At 43.9% G+C, this 26,329-nt stretch overlaps 1 protein-coding gene across 2 annotated transcripts in view; it reads left to right on the top strand.

Moving 5' to 3' along the window:
- L3MBTL3 (L3MBTL histone methyl-lysine binding protein 3) overlaps positions 1-5,655 on the top strand; it is a 94,192-nt gene extending 88,537 nt beyond the window's left edge. For both annotated transcript variants that reach the window (XM_073666096.1, XM_073666097.1), the window contains exons 21-22: positions 2,777-2,839; positions 5,121-5,655. In XM_073666096.1, coding sequence (XP_073522197.1) covers positions 2,777-2,839; positions 5,121-5,252 — 195 coding nt within the window. In that variant the 3' untranslated portion in view covers positions 5,253-5,655. The remainder of the gene's footprint in view (positions 1-2,776; positions 2,840-5,120) is intronic.
- Positions 5,656-26,329: the final 20,674 nt, after the last annotated feature.

A 26,329-nucleotide genomic window follows, 5' to 3' on the forward strand; every position in this document is an offset into this window, starting at 1 on the left:
CTAGCCTTTGCAGATTAATCCGCTAATCTCTGATGTCAGGGTTTAGAAGAGAAGGAGCAATATTTGAATTTTGGAAAGCAAATTTGGTTGGAATAGACTGGACGCATTGTCACATTTGCCCATTTGAAGACCACCCAAACAAGACTCTTACATGGAATTTATCTAGGGCTGTAGTGAACATTTTTACTTTACAAATATTTCACAATATTTTACCTTGGACTGTTAAATTTAAAAATTACTTAATTTTCGTCTAAAATGTTTATATAGCTCAAAATTTGTCATTTTTTTCAGGGGGTCAAGGAGAAAATGGGCCCCACAATTTGCTGCACAATTTCTACCGAACGTGGAGACACCCCCATATGTGGTCGGAAACTACTGGTTATACATACACCAGGGCTCGAAAGGGAAGAAACACTATTTGGGTTTAGGAGCACAAGTTTGGCTATTATAGTTTGTGGGCACCTTTCTATATAGCTTCTGAAGTGCCAGAACCACAGAATACCCACAAAGTGACACTCCATTTTGAAAATTACACCCCTCAGGGAATTAATTTGAGGGTGTGATAAGCTTTTTTGCCATTGAGGCATTTCACTGATTTCTTTACCATTGAGCTGTGAGAAAATGCAAAATTACATTTTATTACAAGAAGTAGATTTAGATCAAAATGTTTCATCTTTATCATGGTTAATAAGAGAAAAAATACCCTGTAATTTATTATTTCTCCCCAATACAGCAATATCCTATATGTGGTCTTACACCCCTGGTTGGGCATGTGGCAGGGCTCAGAAGAAAAAGTAGCTTTTTTGGCTCCTTTTTTGTGCTGAAACAGTGGAAATCCCCAAAAAGTGACCTTTATTTTGCAAAATCCGCCACTCTGGGAATTTATTATGACCCCCACAAGCGTTTTCCAGAAATTAGCATGAAGATTAGTGCATAGTGAATATTGTAAATATGCCAATTTAGTGCCCGATACATAGTGCCCAACTTGTGCTCGTAGAGACACACACCCTGTAAATTGTTAAGGGGGGTTGTTGAGACCTTAATAATTGATAACCTATTTGTAGGGTAGATCATCAATATGGGGTGATACGACACCCCCACTGATCAGCTGAATGCTGCATCTGCAGCGTTTGGAACAAAGTGATGTGTATGCAGAACACAGCAGCCCCATGCATGTCCTAGTGACCGCTGCTGCCAATCACTGCAGTATATTTGTTTAGATGTGAAATAAAGAGCAGTACTCGGCAGTGGCCACTACGCAATGCACAGGGCTGCTGTGTTCTGACCATACATCCATTTGTTCTGGACAACCTCTTTAATGCCGTACATGTTGGCGTTAACTGCAGTTTGGGCACACATTTGGCTTTGATGACGTTGATTTTGCTGGATTGGTTTTTGGGAGCCATGCCGCTTTTCCGGAGACTTTAAGCTACCAATAGCATGGAAACCTTCTATTTTTCCCTTGCTGAATGACCGATCTGAGTGGGAGCTTGTTTTTATAGGCATTATTTTGGGGTACATAAGAAAAAAGATTTTTTTTTTTTTTTTTTAAGAATTTCTGCAGAACGAAGACAGATTAAGCAGCTATTCAGGAATTGTAGTGGGGCTTTGTGTTTTTTTTCTGTTTTTTGGATTACAGCGACACCAGATGTAACTGGTTTTGCTTTTTATGTTGTGCCACTTTTGCACCGTAAAAGCTTTTTATTCTGAAAGCTGCTGTTTGTTATTTATTTTTTATTAATTTTTTTCAGAATCTAAGACAACTTGTTAATCTTCAGACAAAAGGGCGGTGTGGGGGGAGTGGGGTTGTTTCTTTTGGGGATGAGTTGAGTTTTTATTGGTACCATTTTGCACTACATTACATTTTTTAATCCATTTTTTTTAACATTTATTTTCTAAGCAGAATGAACACGAAACGAAAAGGAATTGTTTTTATTTATTTTTGTTTTGACATTCTCCATGCGATAAAAGTGATAAGACAGTATGATTACACTGATGCCAAGTTTATATAGGTTTATGTTTTGTTACTTCTGCACTCTAAAATCTATACATATATATTTTTACTAAATAAAATTTGTTTTTGCATTGCTGTATTCTGATGGCTAGAACTTTTTTTATTATTTTTTCACCAACAATGCCATATGAGGGCCTGTTTTTTGAAGGGTGAGTTGATCTTTGCATTGATAAAAAAATTTTAGACATGACTTTTTGAGTATTTTATTTTTTGTGTCAAGATGATGAAAAAGCTACATTTTTCAGCCCCAGATCCCGAAAAATGGAGCCTCTACCCGTCTCGGAAAATGGCGCCTTCTTTTTTTTTTTTTTTTTTAACCCCTGTACAGCCTGGAGCATATTAGTACGCACCAGGCTGTCACCCCCTGTTCAGCGCGGGCTCCGGCGCTGAGCCCGCACTGAACCAGGCACATGTCAGCTGATTTATACAGTTGACATGTGCCCGCAACAGCAGCGGGTGGAATCGCGATCCACCCGCGGCTGTTGACATGTTAAATGCCGCTGTCAATTTTAAGTAGATCAGTTTTCTTGCAGATAAGACCAATTTCAATCAATTGATTAGCCATTTACAGAAAACAATTTAGCTTTATATTGGTCTGAATAAACAAAAATTGGTCAGATATCTGTGCATGTAAAGGGACCCTAATTTGGCCCCTCATCTAATGATGAGATAATATTCCAATGACACATTGCTTTCTCAATCATTTGGTATATAGAGGTAGGGGAGCGAACACTGGAGAAACATTTTCCCTTTATTTTGCAGGTTGCTTTATTTGTCCAACAACTCCCAGGTTGTATGGAGCAAGCATCTGTCTTCAGAGAAGAGGTATGATCTTTCACAATAAATCCTCACTTTATATCTTACATGTATAATATGGGACTGTACAAGGAAACAAGCCCATGGTATGTGGCTGCAGAAAGTCAGAAGAATGACTAAATTACTATTCTGTACTAACAATATTCCATTAAATAGAAGGGCACGTTGAAGTCAATACAGATTCTCCCTTTATTACCATTTATGTAATTTCATCAATTATCAGGTCATAATAATCCTCAGTATATCTTACCAGATGTAAATTATCATGGCAATAATATAGGAAAAACCACTTTTGTCCATTGTTGCATTGTCGTGGTATGATCGACTTGTGCAGCCATTCAGGCGCCCATCTTTCCACTATTCCTCTGCATCACAATTACGGCATTGTGATCAGTTATGGCTGTCGAGGGCCTACTAAAGGTGCTGCCATCTTTGCATTCTCATGAAGCCAAGCCTGTGGCCTGTACAGAATACATTCTTAATTTTCATATATACTGCAGTATTGGAGTATATAGTACAAGATATAGTACAAGATATAGATCTAACAGCTCAAGTACCCTAGGGGGAGAAAAAATGGAATTGCAAAATTTTTAGTTGTATGTATATACACACACACACCAATATGTAGTAGGTGTAATAATAATATTGGCAAGTACCTCCAATTAGAAATGGATTCTTCTGATTCTCTATGTCACGGCTACTGATATTGTGACAGTTATTTAGTTAGTTGTTAGTGGTCGTAACCATGGAAGCCTAAACTACTGCAATGCCCTGCACATGGGGTAAGGGACATAGCAAATCAGAAGAACTATACTACTTTTCTTATTGGAGGTACTTCCTAATATTGTTATTATTATTATTATTATTATTATTATTACTACACCTACTACATATTGGGATAGGATCTTGGAGATGGGAATACCCCTTTATGTCTATCGAGTTCAGCCTATAGCTTAGCATGTTGATCAATAGGAAGGCAAAAATTTCCATCTCCCCATATTAGGCGAAAGATTTCTTCCTGACTTCACATATGGCAATAAGACAAGTTCCATTGATCAATGCCCTATCACAGAATCTAGGACCCATAAACTGTAATATATGTTCCAAGAAAGGCATCTAGACCCTCCATGTACTTTTGCAGTGGATCACCCATTACAGCATCATGCGGCAGAGAGTTCCATAGTCTCACTGCTCTTACAGTAAAGAATCCACGTCTGCGATTAAACCTTCTTTCCTCTAGATGTAGAGGATACCCCCTTGTTACCGTCATTGGTCTAGGTGTAAAATGATCTCTCTACTGTCCCCTCATATATTTGTACATTGAAATAAGATGACACCTAAGCCATCTTTTTCCAAGCTGAATAACCCCAACCCTGATAACCTCATAGTCCTGCAGTTCACCCATTCCCTTAACAATCTTGATTGCTCTTCTCTGCACCCTCTCTAGTTCAGCTATATCCTTTTTATACACTGAAGCCCAAAACTGTACACGATATTTTAAATGTGGCTGCACCAGTGATTTGTATATAGGAAAAACTGTTCTCATCATGAGCATCTACATATTTTAGTGCATTCCATTATTCTATTTGCCTTGGCAGCAGCTGCCTGGCACTGGTCACTAAAGTGTAGTTTGCCGTCCACCCATATGCCCGAATGTGAAATATGACCAGTAAAAAAACGAAACAAAAAATAGCTTTTCTTTATATAGGGCTGCACGGTGGCTCAGTGGTTAGCACTGCAGCTTTGCAGCGCTGGGGTCCTGGGTTCAAATCCCACCCAAGACAACATCTGCACGGAGTTTGTATGTTCTCCCCGTGTTTGCATGGATTTCCTCTGGGTTCTCCGGTTTCCTTCTATAGTCCAAAGACCTAGTGATAGGGAATCTATATTGTGAGCCCCGATGGGGACAGTGCCGATACTGTCTGTAAAGCGCTGTGGAATTAATGGCACTATGTAAGTGAGTAAAATAAATAAATAAATATTGCTGTTGCAAAAAAAAACATCTTGAAGTTGCACGGAAGTAAATGCTTGACGGAAAACAAAATAAAAAAAAAAAAAAGTTTGTCTCACATAAAACAAATCCTTATTCAGCCTCATCAGTAACAAAAATAAACTTCTGACTGCCGAAAAGTGTGGAGGCAGAAATTAAAACAGTTGGTTGGCCATTAAGACCCTTTCACGCCTGGTCATTAAGAGGTTAAAAAACACACAGAACGGCATGTTGTTAATGTTTGTTTTTTTTCTTGACTGTGATAAAATTCTCTTAAGAATTTTTTTCTAATTTCCACAGCAAATAGATGGCGAGGCCTTCCTCCTGCTTACTCGAAAAGATTTGGTGAAGATCTTGGGACTCAAATTAGGACCTGCCCTAAAAATCTACAATTCTATTCTTATGTTCCACAATTTGGATGAAAACCAGTGAGGACAAAGTGTTTGAGAAGAAAGAGAAAAAGTAGCAAAAGCGATGAGGGATTAGTGTGAAGATAGACTTTTGTCAGTAACTGACTCTTTTACTTCTCATGATGGGAAAGAGGGACATCTGGTATACACGAATACATGAATTTAGACAACTCTGTTACAAAATGATTAATACCACCTAATAAAAGATGGGGACCGCCCTGAACTGAAATCAGCCATGGTGTTCAGACAATTCGCTTCATCAGCGTGCAGAGTCGGAGCCCTCCAACACTGAAGAGCATGACATACTTGTTTCTGTGGTGCCTTTCTGCTTATATTCCTAGAGAACTGTCCACTATGGGTTAAGGGTAGTAGATGACTTTGACTTTTTCATTTTCTCATCAAAGAAGTAAATAGTTTTGTTGTCACCTCTGTGCCTGCTTTCAAAGTTTTGTATTTGTCCTGTAAGCTGAAGAATTGAATTAAAGGAGTTATCACATACTAAAAAATGGGTTGTTTAACCCAAGTATAAATTCAGAGTTGATAAACGATGGTCCTGAATGGTCAACCTGCCCATCGGCCAGAGAGCGGATCTGCTGCAAACACGGTCATTTTTAGGTGATCATTTTGGATCCTGGCAGAGGTGCAATACCTTACTTATTGTTCAGGAACCTTTCTAACAAAAGGGATTGGTGACCGTGTCAGTTTCAAACAAGCAGAAGCCAAGACAATGTTGGGACCTTATTCACACACTGCAGATTTGATTAGTTCTCTGCATCAGTATTTTGAAGTTAAAATTAAAAGTAGATGCAAAGAAAATAATTATAAATCCATTATATTTTCCTTGCATGTAGGGGCCAGCACAGGACAAATACTGATGTAAAAATACTTATCAAATCTGCAATGCAGGAATAAAGCCTAATTGGCTCAGATTTCACTGCTACTTTATTAAAGCGTGGGGCCATTCGTGAAGAACAGGTGAGCTTCACACACACTAGTTGGGCATCAATGGCTTTTAAGTGTCGATTTTTAAAGTATGACTATTGTGAGATGCAGTTAAAATATTAAAAAGGTTATTTCACAGTTATGATTTATATCTGTAGGAAATACTATAAATGTCTGATGTAGGTTCCCCCTCTTTGGGACTCGCACCAATCTCCAGAATGTGGGTTCTCCAATTCCCAGTTCTGGCCAGCATCTGACCATCAGTGAATAGTTCAGTGGTGGCAAATGTACTGGCTCTCTTCATTGCTATCGGAGTTCCGAATACAGTTGAGAGTATTTTCATGTCTGTTTTTGGAATTCCCCTAGCAATGAATGGAGGGAGCTGGCTCATGTTCTGCCAACTCTTCACTCATTGGTGTTTGGACGCAGGTTGGAATGGAGAATTCGGGAACCCTTGTTCTACTGATAAGTTTGGGATCCATATCTATCAGACATCTTATGACATATCCATTGGATATGCCATAAATGTCTCTCGTGAAATAACCCATTTATTATTTCACTTGATTGAGTTAAGCCAAGGATAAAATAGAACAAAATAGCTATTGAAATGAATCTGCACCCAATCAAAGGTGTGCTCCTATCATAGTGATGGCATATTGATAGGATATACCATCACTGAATTTTTAACCTCTGTAATCCAACTGATCCTGTGAATGAAAGGGCGACATTGTTGCTTCAATGGTCTGTGCCTTTCAGTTCTTCCTTCACAGCGGTGTTCCCAGCAGTCCACTACAGCTCATCTCCATTCAAGGAAATAAGTCGGGTGTACTGTTGTGAAGGGGAAAACTGTGAAGAGGATGCCCTGCTGAAGCTGCGCGGCCTTTATTCTTGGTACCCATTGGTGTCTCTCAGAGGTCAGACCACTAGTGATGATTAAAGAGACTTTCAGCACAGAATGACTGTTCAAAATAAGTCCCGCTGCTCAGTGCATCATGGGGTGGCCAATCATTTATATACACCTTCCCATCTGCTTGTTTTCCCTCAATCTCCTCTCCCCTCTTTGATTGACAGCTCTGGCTTCATAGAGCCACAGAAGGGCAGAGATAGATGGAAACCAAGCTAGTGGGAAGGTGTAGTGAAATGTTTGTCCCCGCCGTGAAGTACCAAGCGTCTGTACTTGCAGTCATTCTGTGCAGACAGAGTGACTAATTATTGAGATGAAAATACTCCTCTAATTAAATTGGGCTTTGAATATGGGGCTGTATTTACCATAATGCATGGTAAGGCCGGTGTCTAGGGTGGCAGTAAGGAGCGCTCAGCCCTTTTTTTTTTTTTTCTTGCTCTGATCCTTGTGCTGCCGTCTCCACTGTATCCATTGCTGCCTCCGAGCAGGAGTGTTAGAATGGGGCTGCAGCACATCATCAGATCATCAATGCAGCAAATGGCTACTGCTATAGGAGCTGATGATGTGCTGCAGAGGTCCACCCCATTTGAGAATTTTTTAGATTTTAGGGAGAAAAAATTGTGACCAAGAGGTATAAGAAAAGGGCTGCTTTGTTCCTTTTAAAGGGCTTTTCATTTGTTGCAATAATAATGTCCTATCTTTCGATAGGAAATTAATATCCAATTGTTAAGGGTTTGACTCTTGGTACACTCATCTTGATTATGCAAGACCACCCTTAACCCTTTCGTGCCAGAGCCTGTTTTCACCTTCGTGACAAGGCTTTTTCAATTCTGACCACTGTCACTTTATGAGATAATTACTCTGGAACGCTTCAACGGATCCCACTGATTTTGAGATTGTTTTTTTTGTGACATATTGTACTTCATGATAATGGTAAAATTTGTTCAATATAACTTGCATTTATTTCTGAAAATATTGGAAATTTGGAGAAAAATTTGCAATTTTCAAACTTTTAATTTTTATGCCCTTAAATCAGAGAGATATGTCACACAAAATAGTTGATAAATAAGATTTCCCACATTTCTACTTTGACATTAGCACAATTTTTGAAACATAATTTTTTTTTGTTAGGAAGTTATAAGGGTTAAAAGTTGATCAGCAATTTCTCATTTTTCCATCAAAATTGACAAAACCAATTTTTTTACAGACCACATCACATTTGAAGTGACTTTGAGGGGCCTTTATGACAGAAAATACCCAAAAGTGACACCATTCTAAAAACTGCACCCCTCAAGGTGCTCAAAACCACACACATTCAAGAAGTTTATCAATCCTTCAGGTGCTTCACAGGAATTAATGGAATTTGGAAGGAAAAATTGAAAGTTTTACCTTTTCCCACAAAAAATGTTACTTTAGCCCTAAATTTTATTCAAAACAATACCAGGAGAAAATGCACCATAAAATTTGTTGTACGATTTTCTTCTGAGTACGTCGATACCCCATATGTGGTGGAAAGCTACTGCTTGGGCGCACGGCAGGACTCAGAAGGGAAGGAGCACCGTTTTGAGCGTTGGAATGCGAAATTAGCTGAAATTTATAGCGGATGGCTTGTTGCGTTTGGAGGGCCCCTGAGGTGCCTAAACAGTGGAAACCCCCCACAAGTGACTCATTTTGGAAACTAGACCCCTCCAAGGAAGATGTATGGTGAGCACCTTGAACCCTCAGGGGCTTCACGGAATTTTATAATGTTGAGCCATGAAAATTTAAAAAAAAAAAAAAAATTCCCACAAAAATGTTTCTTTATCCCCAATTTTTTTATTTTCACAAGGGTAGCAAGAAAAAATAAACCCCAAAATTTGTTGTGCAATTTCTCCTGAGTACGCCCATACCCCATATGTGGTGGAAAACTACTGTTTGGGCGCATGGCAGGGCTCGGAAGGGAAGGAGCGCTATTTTAACTGGAATAGGTTGCGGACACCATGTCACATTTGAAGAGCCCCTGACATGCCAAAACAGCAGAAATGCCCACAAGTGACCCCATTTTGTAAACAACACCTCACAACAAATTAATCTAGGGGTGCAGTGATCATATTGACACTGCATGTGACTCACAGAAAGGTATACCATTGGGCGATTAAGAAACAATAATTACATTTTTACCACAAAAAAAAAATTTTAGCCCCAGATTTTACATTTTCACACGGGGCAATGGGTAAAAATGTCACACAATTTCTGCTGAATGTGGCAATACCCCATATATGGCTGTACAGTACTGCTTAGCCACATGGCGAGACTCGGAAGGGACTATTTACATGCTGGAGCACAGATTTTCCAAGAATAGTTTGCGGACTCCATATACAGAGCCCCTAAGTGCAAGAAGAGCAGAATCCCCCCTTCGATTACTCCATTTTGGAAATTATAGCCCTTTGGGAATTTATCTACAGGTGTAGTGATGATTTTTGACTCCATGGGTGTTTTCCAGAAACAAGCAGTAGTGGATGTTGCGGAGTGAAAATTGCAAACTGCCATTGTAGTGGCCAGTACGTTGTAGTGACCAGTATGTTATGCCCAGCTCATGCTTCTGGAGACATGCACCCATAAATTAGGTGGGCTCTCATTGCTACAGAAATGCCAAACGTGGACGCTAACTGCGGTTTAGGCACACTGGAGCTCAGAAGGGAGCAGGGCATTTAGATGTGGGAGCACAAAATTCATTGGATTTCTTTTTGGGGGTGAGTAGCCATAGTGCTTTTCCAGAGCCTTTAAATTATCAGTAACGTGGAAGCCCCCTATATTTACGTTAACAGATGACGGACCTGAGTGGGGATTGAGCTGAAGCTTTTGTTAGGAACATTTTACATAACAGTTTGGATTACATTTATCCTGTGCTCTACGCTGAGCACTTACATTGGAGTTTCCATCTAAATCTCTGAGTGATGTGATTCAGATGAAACCCCCACGGGATCCATTCATTATAACGAGGCAGCTGAGTTACTCTGGACTCCATCTGGCCTCTTTTCAGCGGTGTCCTTCTTTTCTGAAGTGCACAAAACTTTGGAGGACAACTCTGTTATTCACTCCTAAAAAGACAGACACCACCGGATCATAGGTCAAACGGCATCCACAGTGTCTCCATCTGCCTCATTATATGTAATCATTTGCCGGGGCTTCCGTCTGAATCACGTATTTCAGAGATTTACACGGAAACCCTGGTATAAGCGCTCAGCGTAGAGCACAGGATAAATGTACGCCAAGCATTACTGCAATCTTTGGGAGGCAGAATGAACAGAAAACAGAAATTCAGGATTTGTTGGGGTTTTTGTCGTTCCGAGTGTGGTAAAATTGATAAGGCAGCTTTATTCTTCATGTCAGTACGATTACATCAATACCACATTTAGATAATTTTTTTATGTTTTGGCGCTTTTACTCAAAAACTATTTTATAGAAAAAAGAATTGTTTTTGAATCACTTTGCTATAACTTTTTTATTTTTCCACTAACGGAGCTATGTGGCGGCTTTCTTTTGCGGGACAAGTTGATGTTTTCAGCGATACCATTTTTATTTCCATTTGATTTTTTTCTTGCGCTTTATTCCACTTTTTGTTTGGCGGTATGATGAAAAAGCATAATTTCTTACTGCGTTTTTAATTTATTTATTTTTTACGGTGTGCACAGAAGGGGTTAACTAGTTAACAGTTTTATAGATTGGGTTTTTTCAAAGATGCGGCGATACCAAATGTGTACTTTTTGTTTTTATATAAATATATACGTATTTATTGGTTGAATATTTTTTCTTTTTTTCTTTTGATTTATTTATTTTTTATAGTTTTTTAAAAAATGTTTTACTTTTTTTTTTTTTTTTTTTTTTTTTTTTTTTACTTAGTCCCTGTATGGAACTTCAGTTTTTATTTTTATGATCACTTGTTTCATGCAATGTAATACACATACAGGTGCATCTCACTAAATAAGAATATCGTCAAAAAGTTAATTTATTTCAGTTCTTCAATACAAAAAGTGAAACTCATATATTATATAGAGTCATTACAAACAGAGTGATCTATTTCAAGTGTTTATTTCTGTTAATGTTGATGATTATGGCTTACAGCCAATGAAAACACAAAAGTCATTATCTCAGTAAATTTAAATAATTAACAAAAAAAACACCTGCAAGGGCTTCCTAAGCATTTAAAAAGGTCCTTTAGTCTGTTTCAGTAGGCTCCACAATCATGGGGAAGACTGCTGACTTGATAGATGTCCAGAAAGCAGTCATTGACACACTCCACAAGGTTACAGAGTTCCAATTTTCATTTGGAAATCAAGGTCCCAGAGTCTGGAGGAAGAGTGAAGAGGCACACAATCCAAGCTGCTTGAGGTCTAGTGTGAAGTTTCCACAATCGGTGATGGTTTGGGGGAGCCATGTCATCTGCTGGTGTAGGTCCACTCTGTTTTATCAAGACCAAAATCAGTACAGCCGTCTACCAGAAAATGTTAGAGCACTTCATGCTTCTCTCTGCCGACAAGCTTTTTGTAGATGGAAATTTCATTCTCCAGCAGGACTTGGCACCTGTCCACACTCCCAAAAATAACCAATACCTGGTTTACAAACAACAGTATCACTGTGCTTGATTGGCCAGCAAACTCGCCTGACCTTAACCCCATAGAGAATCTATAGGGTATTGTCAAGAGGAAAATGAGACACACCAGACCCAACAATGCAGACGAGCTGAAGGCTGCTATCAAAGCAACCTGGGCTTCCATAACACCTCAGCAGTGCTGTCAAGGTAAAATATATATATACACTGCTCAAAAAAATAAAGGGAACACTTAAACAGAATATAACTCCAAGTAAATCAAACTTCTGTGAAATCAAACTGTCCACTTAGGAAGCAACACTGATTGACAATCAATTTCACATGCTGTTGTGCAAATGGAATAGACAATAGATGGAAATTATTGGCAATTATCAAGACAAACTCAATAAAGGAGTGGTTCTGCAGGTGGGGACCACAGACCACATCTCAGTACCATTGCTTTCTGGCTGATGTTTTGGTCACTTTTGAATGTTGGTTGTGCTTTCACACTCGTGGTAGCATGAGACGGACTCTACAACCCACAGAAGTTGCTCAGGTAGTGCAGCTCATCCAGGATGGCATATCAATGCGAGCTGTGGCAAGAAGGTTTGCTGTGTCTGTCAGCGTAGTGTCCAGAGGCTGGAGGCACTACCAGGAGACAGGCCAGTACACCAGGAGACGTGGAAGGGGCCATAGGAGGGCAACAACCCAGCAGCAGGACCGCTACATTTGCCTTTGTGCAAGGAGAAACAGGAGGAGCACTGCTAGGGCCCTGCAAAATGACCTCCAGCAGGCCACAAATGTGCATGTGTCTGCACAAACTGTTAGAAACCGACTCCATGAGGGTGGTATGAGGGCCCGATGTCCACAGATGGTGGTTTTGCTCACAGCCCAACACCTTGCAGGACGCTTGGCATTTGCCACAGAACACCAGGATTGGCAAAGTCGCCACTGGCGCCCTGTGCTCTTCACAGATGAAAGCAGGTTCACACTGAGCACATGTGACAGACGTGACCGAGTCTGGAGATGCCGTGGAGAGCGATCTGCTGCCTGCAACATCCTTCAGTATGACCGGTATGGCAGTGGGTCAGTAAAGGTGTGGGGTTGCATTTCTTTGGACGGCCGCACAGCCATCCATGTGCTCGCCAGAGGTAGCCTGACTGCCATTAGGTACCGAGATGAGATCCTCAGACCCCTTGTGAGACCATATGCTGGTGCGGTTGGCCCTGGGTTCCTCCTAATGCAGGACAATGCCAGACCTCATGTGGCTGGAGTGTGTCAGCAGTTCCTGCAAGATGAAGGCATTGAAGCTATGGACTGGCCCGCCCGTTCCCCAGACCTGAATCCGATTGAGTACATCTTGGACATCATGTCTCGCTCCATCCACCCACGTCACGTTGCACCACAGACTGTCCAGGAGTTGGCGGATGCTTTAGTCCAGGTCTGGGAGGAGATCCCACAGGAGACCATCTGCAACCTCATCAGGAGCATGCCCAGGCATTGTAGGGAGGTCATACAGGCACATTGAGGCCACACACAATACTGAGCTTCATTTTGACTTTTTTTAAGGACATTACATCAAAGTTGGATCAGCCTGTAGTGTGTTTTTCAACTTTAATTTTGGGGGTGACTCCAAATCCAGGCCTCCATTGGTTATTAAATTTGATTTCCATTGATGATTTTTGTGTGATTTTGTTGTCAACACATTCAACTTTGTACAGCACAAAGTATTCAATGAGAATATTTCATTCATTCAGATCTAGGATGTGTTTTTTTAGTGTTCCTTTTATTTTTTTGAGCAGTGTATTATTGAAAATCAATTTGTTTCTATTAATAGATTACCTAATCAGTGTGAATTAATATAGAGATGATGGAATAATCTATGTGTATGTATGTATGCAAATGTGTATATGCACATGGATTATGTTAATAGTTAATGAATATATAACTAATAGCTTCTGTTTTTATTGTAGACACGAACAACTAAATGATTTCCTGGGAATTACATGTGCATGGCTGATAACAGAGAGATTCATGTCGAGTTGGCAAAGATGGCGTTGAGAGACGAACTCACCCCCTCCCATCAGAATTCCTAAGGCGTTACTGAGACCAAGAGATACATAGATGATCAAATTACAATGTGCTGAGTTATCAGAAAAGAACAATAAATTTTACTAATCCCACCTAGGAGTAGAATGCTATATAACCCCATGTCTACGTAATAAAGTATGCCATTTTGCATGGTTCAGTCTCTGAGTGAAGTTTTTCAACCAGATTAGAAGCTTTGGTTAATTAGCTTCTCTGCATGCACTCGGACATCTTTAATTTGGAGGAGAGCAGTTACCTAGTGTATCTTAAATTGGTGAAACCTCCACAAATGGTGCCGTGACTCGGCTCACACTCAAGGGGACTCTAGTTCTTGGGGTGCCCATCACCAGGCCACCTACGGACGAGCCAGGACTGCTCAAAGCGAGAGCCTGATCAACTCTCATCACTGAATGCGGTAAGTCTGCAGATTTAATGAATCTGTAGTGCTTATTCGTATTTTGAGCAGTCTCTGGTGAGTTTGTGGTGTCTAGATTGGCCCTTAGAGACAGCCCCGTGCGACTGGGCGGGTCTCCGCTGTGTGATTCCAAGAACTCTGGTGTGTAGTCGCTCCTGGCTAACTGCTGCTCTGTGGTTTCTGAGGTGTTCTGTCCCATTAGCACGATCTTTGTACGCAGGGGCATACAAGTATACACTTGAGAATTTAGGAAAATTACTTTGTTTAGAACGCGGGTAATTGATGTTGCTGATAAGTCGTGTATTAAGACAGCATTAAGGCGTGGGCATGCAGGGTTAACCAATCCTCTATTAAGACGTGGGATACGAGGGGAGCCAACTGCATCGTTAAGCCGTATATTAAGACGTCACTAGGCCGTGGGTGTGCGGGGTGTTCAGTGCTTCATTAAGTTGTAAAAGAATCAATTCAGTGCTTGGTAGGGAGTGTAGGGACCTGTTACAATTCTACTTGTGTATCAGCTGCCTGGTCTGATCATAAGTCTAAGGGGACGGAAAGCCTGGAGCCAAAATCATGGGGAAACTAAAGACATTGTGTTGCAGGGGTCGCTCGATCGGGAGCGACAGGACCCCCTAAGATATAGTTGCTAGAACAGAAGGTAGGAAATATGTAGACAAAACCAAAAAAGTAATGTCATTGTGTGGGTTGTACCCGGGGGGGGGGGTAGATTACAGTACAAGATGTTGAATGCAGCAATTTGTGAAAACAGGGGAAAACTGGAAGATAATGGGTTGTTGCAAAGTGAATACATGTGGAAAAAGGTTGTGCTGAGTTTATGAAAAGAAGAGAAAACGTATGTGCAGAAACTTAAACAGTTAACTAAAATATGCAAGCTACCAGATAAGGGCCGGTTAGAGCCGCTAGAATGGCAAGAAATTATGAAGAAGAAAAAGGGCAAGCTAGAAGATGAAGGATTGTTACAAACCGCTTTGGCTTGGTATAGAACAGCAGAGAATTTGTCAAAAAAAGGGTGGGTGGAGGAAGAAAATACAGACAATAAGGGAAAGATGCCATGTTAAGTGTATTACAAAGATACTGCTCTCCAGCCACCGCCCAATAATGGCGGACGGGGGGATGGACCTGTACAAAAAGCAGTCAGCAGAATCCTGATAATATAGATACTTGTCTTGCATGCAGGGAACCACGTCCCAGACCTCCCACTGTTCTTCCCCTCCCCACCATGCCTCCGCCACCGCCCTATAATGGCGGCGCAGTGAATTGTTGGGTGTGTTCTAATTGTGGCCAGCAGAATCCATTGTCAGCAGATTATTGTGTTGCATGTCACGTGCCCCGTCCAGGAGGCCAACCCCTTGCTACTACCCAAGCCACTCCTAATGCCCTAGTGCTGAAACTCTATTTAATTGTCTGGAGTTCCGGCAGGCCCTTAACCGAAGGTGAACTGCTATTGAACCGGAGGAGCCGTGGGATGAAGAGGCGGCAGCACCACCTCCAGCAGTGTCCAATAAAGTGATCCAGAAGGTAAACCAGCTCATGTGACATTTCGTACACCAATATCAGAATTCTTTCCGGATCGGGAGGATTCCCTTGCCACTCTTTCAGATTAAGAATACCCACAGGTGTGGAAACCATGAACAGAAAGAATGATTTGGAAGTCATCAACGGTACTAACAGCAGGTCTGGGGGATCTGGTAACACAGCGAGTTGATGCAATAGTTAATTCAGCAAACCCTAGATTACCACATAGGGGAGGAGTGGCTAAGACTATTGTGCAAGCCGGAGGTAATGCTATTCAGGAAGACTAACAGCATTGTACATTCTTCAGGACTAGTCAAGGCAACAGACCTGGTAGCCACCAGACCAGGGAGATTACCATGCAGGCTTATCATTCATGCAATAGGTCCAGTGTATGATGAAGATCATCATGATTAGTGTGTGTCACAACTTAGAGCTACAATCAACAATATTCTGAACTATGCTGGAACAAGGAACCTTACTTCTATTGCTCTTCCTGCTATAAGTTCTTGAATGTATGGATTTCCTATGCAAGCCTGTGCCTAAGCAATAGTCCAAGCTATACAGGAGTATAGAGGACTAACTACGTTGTAGGAGATAAGACTAATCAGCAATGACTATCATAAATCTCAAATTCTCACCCGAGCTGTGGAAAGTGCCACAGCTAGATCAGACTCACTCAGCTGCCAGATGACCTCAGAAGATAACCCAAATGAACTATTTCCTGGACAAACAAGCCCACCTCCTGTTGCTGTGTTGCGGTATCTCCCTCAACATCTTCTCAGTCAGAATCTCCAGTGCCAGATCACCATAATAGATATGTGGCATTCACACCCTCACAAGTTAATCAAGTGATTAGTCCACTACCTGACCCAGACAGACACCCTATGGTGTTCTACAGAAGAATCAGACAAATTCAACAAACTTATTCAGCCACTTGGAAAGATCTTCATGAAATCACTAGCATTAAAGCGGGAGATGCCTTCTGGCCAATAATTCAAGTAGCTCTGAATGACAGCCAAGTGACAGACAAGACTTACCAATCAGGAGGAGCTTTCTGTCAACAACTTCAGCAATGGGCCATGGATCAGCTCACAGACTCATCTACCAGTGTATCGGACTGTACTCCAGAATCAGGGGAGAATGTAGAAAAATTTTGCACCAGAACCTTTACTCTGTTCAAGGATCAAGGGTTCGATGAAGGTCAGAGGATCCAACAGAATCTGCTAGTCACTTAATTTGTTAGGGGTCTCAGAGAGGAAATCTCAGCGAAGGTTACAGACTCCAGGCCAGAATACGTGGACATGTCCTCGCAGAAGGTACTCCTTATTGCTAAAGCTATAGAGAAACAATTGAATGCTGTACCAAGGCCTGCTCCAGAGCCTGCTCCAGAGCCTGCTCCAGCACCTGCCCAAGAGATTTACCCTATGAATCGCTTATTTCTGATGATTTCCTTTCATGTGTGGGAGTGGATGGAAAACCACACTCATCCCAACTAACATTTCCATTGTCTACTGGGAAAGAACAGAAGCTGCTGGCTAGATTGCTCGTTTCAGACACCTGCCCGCTTAATTTGTTGGGAGCAGATCTACTCCAGAAGTTAAATGCTCAGATATCATATGATGAGAATGGAATGCATCTAGATGTCTCTACTCCATTATCATTAGAGGAACAAACAAAGGTACATGCCCTCCCATTGTGTGTCATCCAATTTGCAACCACCGCCATACCACAGCATTATCTTGACTGCATACCACCTGAACTCTGGTCTTGAGGTCCTGATGATATAGGCCAGCTGCCTGTCCCGCCAGTCCAAGTTTTCCTGAAAGAAGGTGCACGGATTCCCAGACTCCCACAGTACCCACTGAAAGCAGCCCAAGAAGCGTCATTAGATGCCCAGATCCAAGAATTACTCAAGGAAGGAGCATTAATTCCCTGTGTTTCTCCTGCTAATACTCCATTGTTTCCAGTGAAGAAGAAAACTGCAAGAAGAGAACAGGATAAATTTAGGATGGTACAAGATCTGAGAGCTGTGAATGCAGTTACAATCCTGGAGACCCCAGTGGTGCCAAATCCACATACATTACTCAGTGAAATTCCCCCTGAGGCAACGCATTTTACAGTAATCGACTTGGCAAACGCCTTCTTCAGTGTGCCTCAGCATCCAGACTGTCAGTATATTTTTGCTTTTACACACAGAGGAGTACAGTACACTTGGACTGTTATGCCTCAAGGAGCTCAGAACTCTCCTCATCACTTCACACTGGCCTTAACTACCTATCTCCAACCCTGGAAGAGTGAGAACCCTGAAGTCACATTGATACAATATGTCGATGATCTACTCCTCTGTTGTCCTGATGACCAAACTTGCCACAGGTTCAGCTATTCTTTGCTCCAATTTCTGACCACCATCGGATGCAAAGTTACTCTGCGAAAGCTACAATGGTGTTGTACCAAAGTTGTGATTTTGGGTCATTGCTTATCCCAAGGTACCAAGCATCTCACTGAAGAGCGGAAAACTGCCATCCATGACATCCCGTACCCGATAACTGTCAAACAACTCCAAGCTTTCCTGGGAATGGCCACATACTGCAGGCAGTGGATCCCTAACGCATCAGCTCTCATGCAACCTCTATATGATCGGGTCCACTCTTCTGAGCTTGACCTGCATTTTGACCAAGAAGCTGAGGATGCAATGGACCAGTTGAAAGAACTCATCATTTCAGCCCCTGCACTGGGGATTCCCAACTATGAATTTCCATTCTTTCTATTTGTCTCTGAAGCGTGTGGCCATGCCTCAGGAGTTCTGGCACAAAAACATGGAGTTCACTTGAGACCCATCGGATATTATTCCAGTAAATTGGATCCAGTGGCGTAAACTGCTCCCACATGTCTCAAAGCAGTGCTGGCAGCTACAGAACTCCTCCACAGAACAGCAGATGTTGTACTTGGCCATCCTACAACTATACTGGCCCCTCATGATTTGAAAGCTATCCTTGCACAAACCCAGCCCAACCATCTATCTATGCAACGTTGCGTCAGAATCCAATGTGAGCTCCTTTTACCAGAAAATACAGCTCTTCGGCGATGTACTGTCTTGAACCCCTCCACTCTGCTTCCTCTGTCAAGAGGGGACTGCTCTGAAGACTTAGGGGGGACCTCAGAAGACCATGAATACCCTGATTCGAGTGACCATGATTGCCTTGAGGTCATGAAGGCAGAAACGTCTCACCTACCTACTGTCTGTGAGCAGCCACTGCCGGAAGCAGATCTGATACTGTATACTGACGGGTCCAGATATGCAGATGAATATGGAATGTACCATACCGGATATGCGGTGGTGTCCCCACACGGTTGTTTCTGCTGGACCACTGCCATCTTATATGTCAGCTCAAGAGGCCGAACTGTATGCTCTGACCGAAGCCTGCAAGTGCGCAGAGAGTCGAGTGGCCAATATCTACATGGACTTGAGGTACGGATTCGGGATTGCCCACGACTTTGGCCTGATATGGGTCCAGAGGGGCTACAAGACAGCCAGTGGAGCTCAAATCTGGAATGCAGCGGCAGTGAGAAGTCTGCTAGAAGCTCTGAAGTTACCTAGGCAAGTGGCTGTGATCAAAATTAAGGCTCATGGAAAACTGAATTCGGAGGAAGCCAAGGGGAATCATCTGGCTAACATTACAGCAAAAGCAGCAGCTATAGAACCAATATTTCCAGAGGAAGCAGAGGTGTCGGGGGGTACGGAGGTGTTTGTGCTCACCAGAAGTCAGAGACAACGAGGGGATGAGGAAGAAACGAGAATGAGAAATTTGGGGTTGGAAGAAGAATAGGAGGAAGATGAAGAGGAGCAAAGACTGGAAGAGAATCCAGCACACAGGACTTTAGTGGACCGGCAGAATGCGGTAACAGAAGAAGAAAAACAAGGATGGATCGGACGGTGAGGAACGTTTTGTGATGATGGAATCTGAAGAGTGGGAAGAAGAATATGTCTGCCAAGAGCACTGTATCCTGCAGTGGTTCAATGGGCTCATGGAAAAGTACATAGAGGGAAGAATCAGTTGATTTCAGCTATCAATAAACTCTATATTGCACCCGAGATCTCAGTTCTTGCTACAAACTATACTAGGAGCTGTGAGATTTGTAGCACTTCTAATCCGGAAGAACAGAACATGTGCCAAAGAAGAAACTGGCAAAGTCACAGTATCCTTTCCAGAGAATCCAAATTGATCATATGCAATTACCCAAGAGTGGAAGATATGAATATGTTCTGGTGGTGGTGGATATGTTTTCAGGCTGGACAGAAGCATACCTAGTAGCCAACATGACTGCTAGAACTACAGTGAAAAGGCTTCTGTCAGAACTTATCTGCAGAATCGGGATTCCAGAAGTGATTGAGAGTGATCAAGGACCCGCCTTCACTGCAGAAGTTACCAAATCAATCTGGGAGATGATTGGGGCAGATTTGGGCCTGCATACTCCTTATCATTCTCAAAGTAGCGGCAAAATTGAAAGGATGAATGGCACTTTGAAAAACAAAATTCTTAAAGCCAGTAAAGAATTGTCACTTCCATGGCCGGAGGTGCTACCTATTGCCCTATACTCAGTCCGAAATACCCCGAGACAACCCACAGGGCTCACCCCATATGAGATCTTGTTGGGGGGGCCACCTAGAATGGGTCAATATTATTACCCACAGCAGCTTAGTTCAGGGAATGATAAGCTTGTGAATTTTGTTGTCGGACTTGCTAAAGCGTTAAAACTAACACATGCTACAGTGTACTCTTCTATTCCAGACTCAGATCTAGAACCAGGTACTCACAGCATCCAGCCTGGAGATTTTGTCTGGATAAAGAATCACGTGCGAGGCACACTGGGTACCAGATTTGAAGAGCCCTACCAAGTGTTACTTACATCACCTACGGCTGTGAAGGTCGAAGGCCGAACATCATGGGTCCACGCATCCCATTGCAAGAAGGCGGTCTCAGACCCACAACCCTGATGTTCCTTTTTCTGATGACAGTAGCTATGGGGGAAGCCTTTGTTACAGTAACACGTGCATTCCAAGCAATTATTACTAAAGAGAATGATATTCCAGTTTTCTGGTACAACACTTCCTTGCATGTGGTGACTTGAAGATTAGGATTAGACTGGAGGGCAAATGGACTGGGGAATGTGCCTTAACTAAAGCAATAATGTCTGTTTACCTTATATCTGAGTCCCAGGAATCCAAAGAGGAAATAAAGACTGCGTTTGCAGGTACATACAGGGCCAAGAGAGAAGTTAACCCCAAAGCCAGTTTTGACCCACATATATATATATTGATGTTCTCGGAGTGCCTAGGGGGGTGCCAGATGAATTCAAGGCCCAAGATCAAGTGAAGGAGGGATTTGAGTCCAATACCCATAATAACCGTTACCAAGAACGTAGATTGGATAAATGACATATATTATAACCAACAAATATTTGTCAATTACACCAAAGATGCCCTACAAGGGATAGCTGACCAACTAGCACCCACATCTACCGTGGCCTTCCAAAACAGAATAGCTCTGGATATTTTACTTGCAGAAAAAGGAGGGATATGCAAAATGATAGGTGAACATTGTTGTACTTATATCCCAGACAATACTGGCTCCACAGGGAAAGTTACTAAGGCTCTCAAAATCTATGAACAAACAGTTCCCCTTAGAACAAAGGTGTTGTACCAGAGAGATTACCAGAAGTAAATGAGTTTGTAAAGTTAATATCAATATTTCTGTGTTAGGGGTGGCCCTCGATTACTCAGTCACTAGATCTTTTAGGGTCTCCATCCCTTTCCTTAGGTCTTCGTTTGAGTTAGATTTAGGAACGTCGGTGGGTCCGTCTAAAAGGGACGGGGCGCCCGTCACATCGCAGGGTTCCAGAATAGTCTTAACATAGGGTCAATTCTTTCTCCCCCTCTGATTTTTAGCATATGGATATTAAAAGCAAATAATTGATTTTAGGGGGGGTCTGTCAAGGTAAAATATATATATTATAGAAAATCAATTAGTTTCTTTTAATAGATTACCTAATCAGTGTGAATTAATATAGAGATGATGGAATAATCTATGTGCATTTATGTATGACAATGTGTATATGACGCGCCCCCTGGGCCCCGCGTACACTTGTAGTGGGTTACCCGGAACCAGGTCTCTGGGGGATACTGGAGTTTGTAGTCTCCGTGGCGGTGACCCGGTCCCGTGGATCAGGGTGGTCAGGCCGATGGCGGTATTTTGTGAGGGTTTTAAGTTAATTGTCCGACTACGCCACCCGTGGATCGCGGTCAGCACGGACCGCCGCTGCAAGGCAGACCGCTGGGGCTGATGGTGTGTGCAGCTGAGGTAGTGTGACTCCCCACGGGAAGAGTGGAGCCCCAGGGCAGTGTAGTTGATGGTGAGGGTGATAGTGCACGGGAGTCCCAGCACTAGTAGTGCTGGTGCGGCGATGAAGCAGGAACGACTCAGAGTCTTTGCAGTGCAGTTCAGGGTCTTTACTGGTGATGTTAAGGCAGACCCTCCCGGGAGTACTGGCTAACATAAGGGGCCTGGTCAGTCTGCGAGCAAACAGGAGTTCCCCTGGCCAGGTGGAGTTGTAGGCCTCCCTGTCTACCTGCACTCTTTCTGGCTACCTTGCTGTAAGCGGGTAGAAGTAGCCCACGTCCCTGAGTATACCGTGTGGTGCTCACCCGTATGGCTGGTGACTTGGGGCCTTCTGTTATCCTCCGCTTCTGGATGGCGGTGCTGGTCACTTCCTTGTGACTGAGCCTCCGGGCTTCTATGGCCAGAGGACCTGGAATCCCCTGCCGACTGGTTTCTGCTGCTGGGTGAATATCAGTCCCCACAGCCTCGGACTCCGGTGTCCGGTTATTAGATTCTTCTGCCAGGGCGAGCTATATCTCTGCTTAGCTTCCAGCCCCTGGTCTTCTGCTCCTAGCTCCTACAGAGCTCCTGCTGTAACTTTCCCTCTCCATGCTCTGACTCTCTAATCCCGCCCCAGACCCAGTTTATAAGGGCAGATTCCTCCCTTCCCAGGTCTGGGCGGGCGGTGTTGCATGCTTAGGGCTCCTGACCAGAGAAACCTCCCACTTGCTCTCAGACGTAATATTCCTATTACTGTGGCAACCAGACCCCTGGGGTGCCACATTCCCCCCTAGTGAATTTTAGTACTCCGGGACTAAGCACATTTTTAAGAAAACACAAATACAGGGGTTAAACAATAATACAACATATATACAAGAAGCTTTAGTCTTTGGAGGTCACGGCGTGTCCGTAAACGGGTGTCCATATCACCCAACAAGGTGAAGTCTTGGCACAGAGTAGGGGACCTGTCCAAAGCAAACCCCAAGCGTTGGCCCTGGGCTTGGCTGCAAGGCTGAGACTAGCTACTTTGGGCCACAAGGAGGCCACGCCAGACAGGTTTTCTCTTCTGCGGCCATCTTCGCAAGAGGCACCAAGGTGCAACTATCTACATGTAGTTCCGGTTACTCAGCGTCCATAACCTGTCAGTCCAAATAAACCTGAAGGGTAACTAGAGAAACATAATTAGTAACCAGGCAACAAACATAAACCATTTTCAACATTTACGTATGTACAGGTAAATATATATTACAGTTTAGATTCTCCAGCGAGCGGGCATTTGTCCTCTAGTGCTCCTGGTGGACCTACGTAACCCACTATCTGGTTCTGCACTACAGGGTGTAGGAGGTGTTGCGGGTAGGTCTGGCAGCTTTCTGCATACTCTTTGGCTTACTAGGGGCACGGCAGGCTCACTACTAGCAGAGGGTTGATTCTCCTGGGCTGCTGGTATGGGTTCTTCTGCCTCCTGGGCCGGCAGCTCTTCTGACACTACCTGTTCTTCTGTAGGCTCTTCTGGGGCTGGCTGGAGAAAGGTGAGGACGGGTACCACGACTGCGTTGTTAATCTGAGTCCAGGACCGGGGAAAGTCTCCGAGTACGGTACTGATCATTTCTTCCCTTTCCTCTGCGGGTTGAGGGTTTTCTTGATCTTCTTCAGGGCTTTGCAGCTGCTCGGGACACTTCTTCAGGTGGTCTCTGGAGACAATGGCTGTGGTCTCTCCTCCGTCCTTACTGATGATACATACTTTTGGGTTCTCATGACTTGAGGGCAGTATGGTGTACGGGTCCTTCTCCCACTGGTCGTCCAACTTGTGGAGCCGCCTATTTCTCTTCAAGACCTGCTCTCCAGGCACCAGGGGAACAGCGAGAGCATACTGGTTATAAGCCTTCTCTTGCCTTTCTCTTGCTTGAGACAGACTCCACTCGACGCTCTCCTGTACATTCCGATACTGCTGCTGCCGTTCTTTATCCCAGTCTGCCTCTGGCGAGGTGTCCTCAGGTGTCAGGACTCCCATAGCCAGGTCAATAGGCAGCTTACCAGGTCTTGCTCTCATTAGGTAAGCCGGGGTACAGTTGGTGGAGCCCACGGGGATGGGATTGTACAAGTCCACCAAATCAGGCAGTTTTTCAGGCCACAGACTGCGTTCTTCCAGGGGCAACGTTTTTAGCAAGTCTATCACCACCTGGTTCATTTTCTCACATAGTCCGTTGGTCTGAGGGTGATAGGGCGTTGTTCTTATCTTCTTGCAGCCATACAGGTTGCAGAACTCCTGGAAGACCTCCGCTTCGAAGGCTGGTCCTTGGTCCATCAACACTTGCTTCGGATACCCGTGTGGACGGCAGAAGTGCTGCTGGAAGGCTCTAGCTGCTGTTTGAGCCGTTAAGTCCTTGACAGGGACCACCACCAGGAACCGGGAGTAGTGATCTACGATGGTGAGGGCGTAGACGTACCCAGATCTGCTTGGAGCCAGTTTCACATGGTCCAGGGCTACCAGTTCCAGTGGCTGCCTGGTGATGATGGACTGCAGGGGAGTCTTCTGGCTGGCACGGTCCTTTCTTCTTAGGTTGCACGGGCCACAGTCTCTGCACCACCTCTCGATGGCTCCTCTCATGCCTACCCAGTAGAACTGTTCACGCAACAAGAACTCCAGCTTCTTCCATCCGAAGTGTCCTGCTCCGTTGTGGTATGCCTCCAGAACCATAGCCGCGTCTCGTCTTGGGACCACTACCTGCCAGGTCAGCTCATGTGTTCGAGAGTTGACCATTCTCCGGCACAGCTTCTCCCTGTAGAGAAACAGCTTACTTTTCTCCTTCCACAGTTGCTTGGTCTCCTCCGGAGCGTCTGGGTCAAGACAGGCATCAGCCTGTGTCAGCATTTCCTTCACCAGACGGACTGCGGGATCACTGTCTTGTGTCTCCGCCCAGCTGTAGTGGGGTAAGGGATTGAACGTAGCAGAGCGCCTGTCCTTCACACGGTGGGAATACAGGGTAATCCCATGACGGTGGAACGCAGGGAGTTCGACTTCTTCCAGATCTTCTGGATCTTCCCCTACATCCGGTAAGTTTGCCATTCTGGACAGGGCATCTGTGTTGGTATTTGAGCGTCCCGCCCGGTATTTGATGGTGAATTCATAGTTGGACAGGCGGGCCATCCATCTCTGCTCCAGGGCACCAAGCCTTGCAGTGTCCAGGTGTGTCAACGGGTTGTTATCCGTGTACACGGTGAACTTGGAAGAGGCAAGGTAATGCTTGAAACGTTCGGTCACTGCCCACACCACCGCCAGGAACTCTAGCTTGAATGAGCTATAATTCTCAGGGTTTCTCTCTGTGGGCCGTAGTTTTCGGCTGGCGTAAGCGATTACCCGTTCTTTCCCCTGCTGGATCTGGGACAGTACGGCTCCTAGCCCGATGTTGCTTGCGTCTGTGTGGAGGATAAAGGGCTGGCTGTAGTCAGGGTACGCCAGGATTTCATCCCCCGTGAGGGCCATCTTCAGCTGGCAGAAGGACTCCTCTTCCAACTTTTCCCACCTGAAGGGCGGCTTCTGGTTTTTGGCCTTCCTGGATTGATCTATCAGGAGGTCCTGCATAGGGGCTGCCAGTTTGGGGAAACTGGGAATGAATCTTCGGTAGTAGCCTTCCAACCCGAGAAACTGGCGTACTTCTTTTATGCTGGAGGGTCTTGGCCAGTCTTTAATCACGGTGATCTTATCGGGGTCGGGAGCCACTTCGTCAGCACTCACCACATGTCCCAGGTACTGCACCTTTGGTTTCAGCAGGTGACACTTGGATGGTTTCACCTTTAGGCCGTAGCTTGCCAGGGCGTCAAACACTTCTGCCAGGTGTTTCAGATGGTCCTCGTAGGTTTTGGAATAAACGATGACATCGTCCAGGTATAACAGGACCGTCTCGAACTTCCGGTGTCCCAGACAGCATTCCATCAACCGCTGGAAGGTTCCTGGTGCGTTGCACAGCCCGAACGGCATACAGTTGAATTCGCTGAGACCCATCGGGGTGGTGAATGCGGTCTTCTCCTTGTCTGCCTCTGCTACAGGAACCTGCCAGTACCCGCTAGTAAGATCCAAAGTGGAGAAGAAGTTAGCAGATTTTAATGCAGCTAAAGATTCTTCTATTCTAGGTAACGGGTACGCATCTTTGTGTGTGATACGGTTGACCTTTCTGTAGTCTACATACATTCTCATTGTGTTGTCCTTCTTTTTCACTAGAACAAGTGGAGCTGCCCAGGGGCTACAGCTGTCCCTGATTACCCCAGCCTC

This window comes from Phyllobates terribilis, unplaced genomic scaffold, assembly GCF_046119375.1.
Source record: "Phyllobates terribilis strain yellow unplaced genomic scaffold, ASM4611937v1 Scaffold_2__4_contigs__length_985480577, whole genome shotgun sequence".
Lineage (NCBI taxonomy): Eukaryota > Metazoa > Chordata > Amphibia > Anura > Dendrobatidae > Phyllobates > Phyllobates terribilis.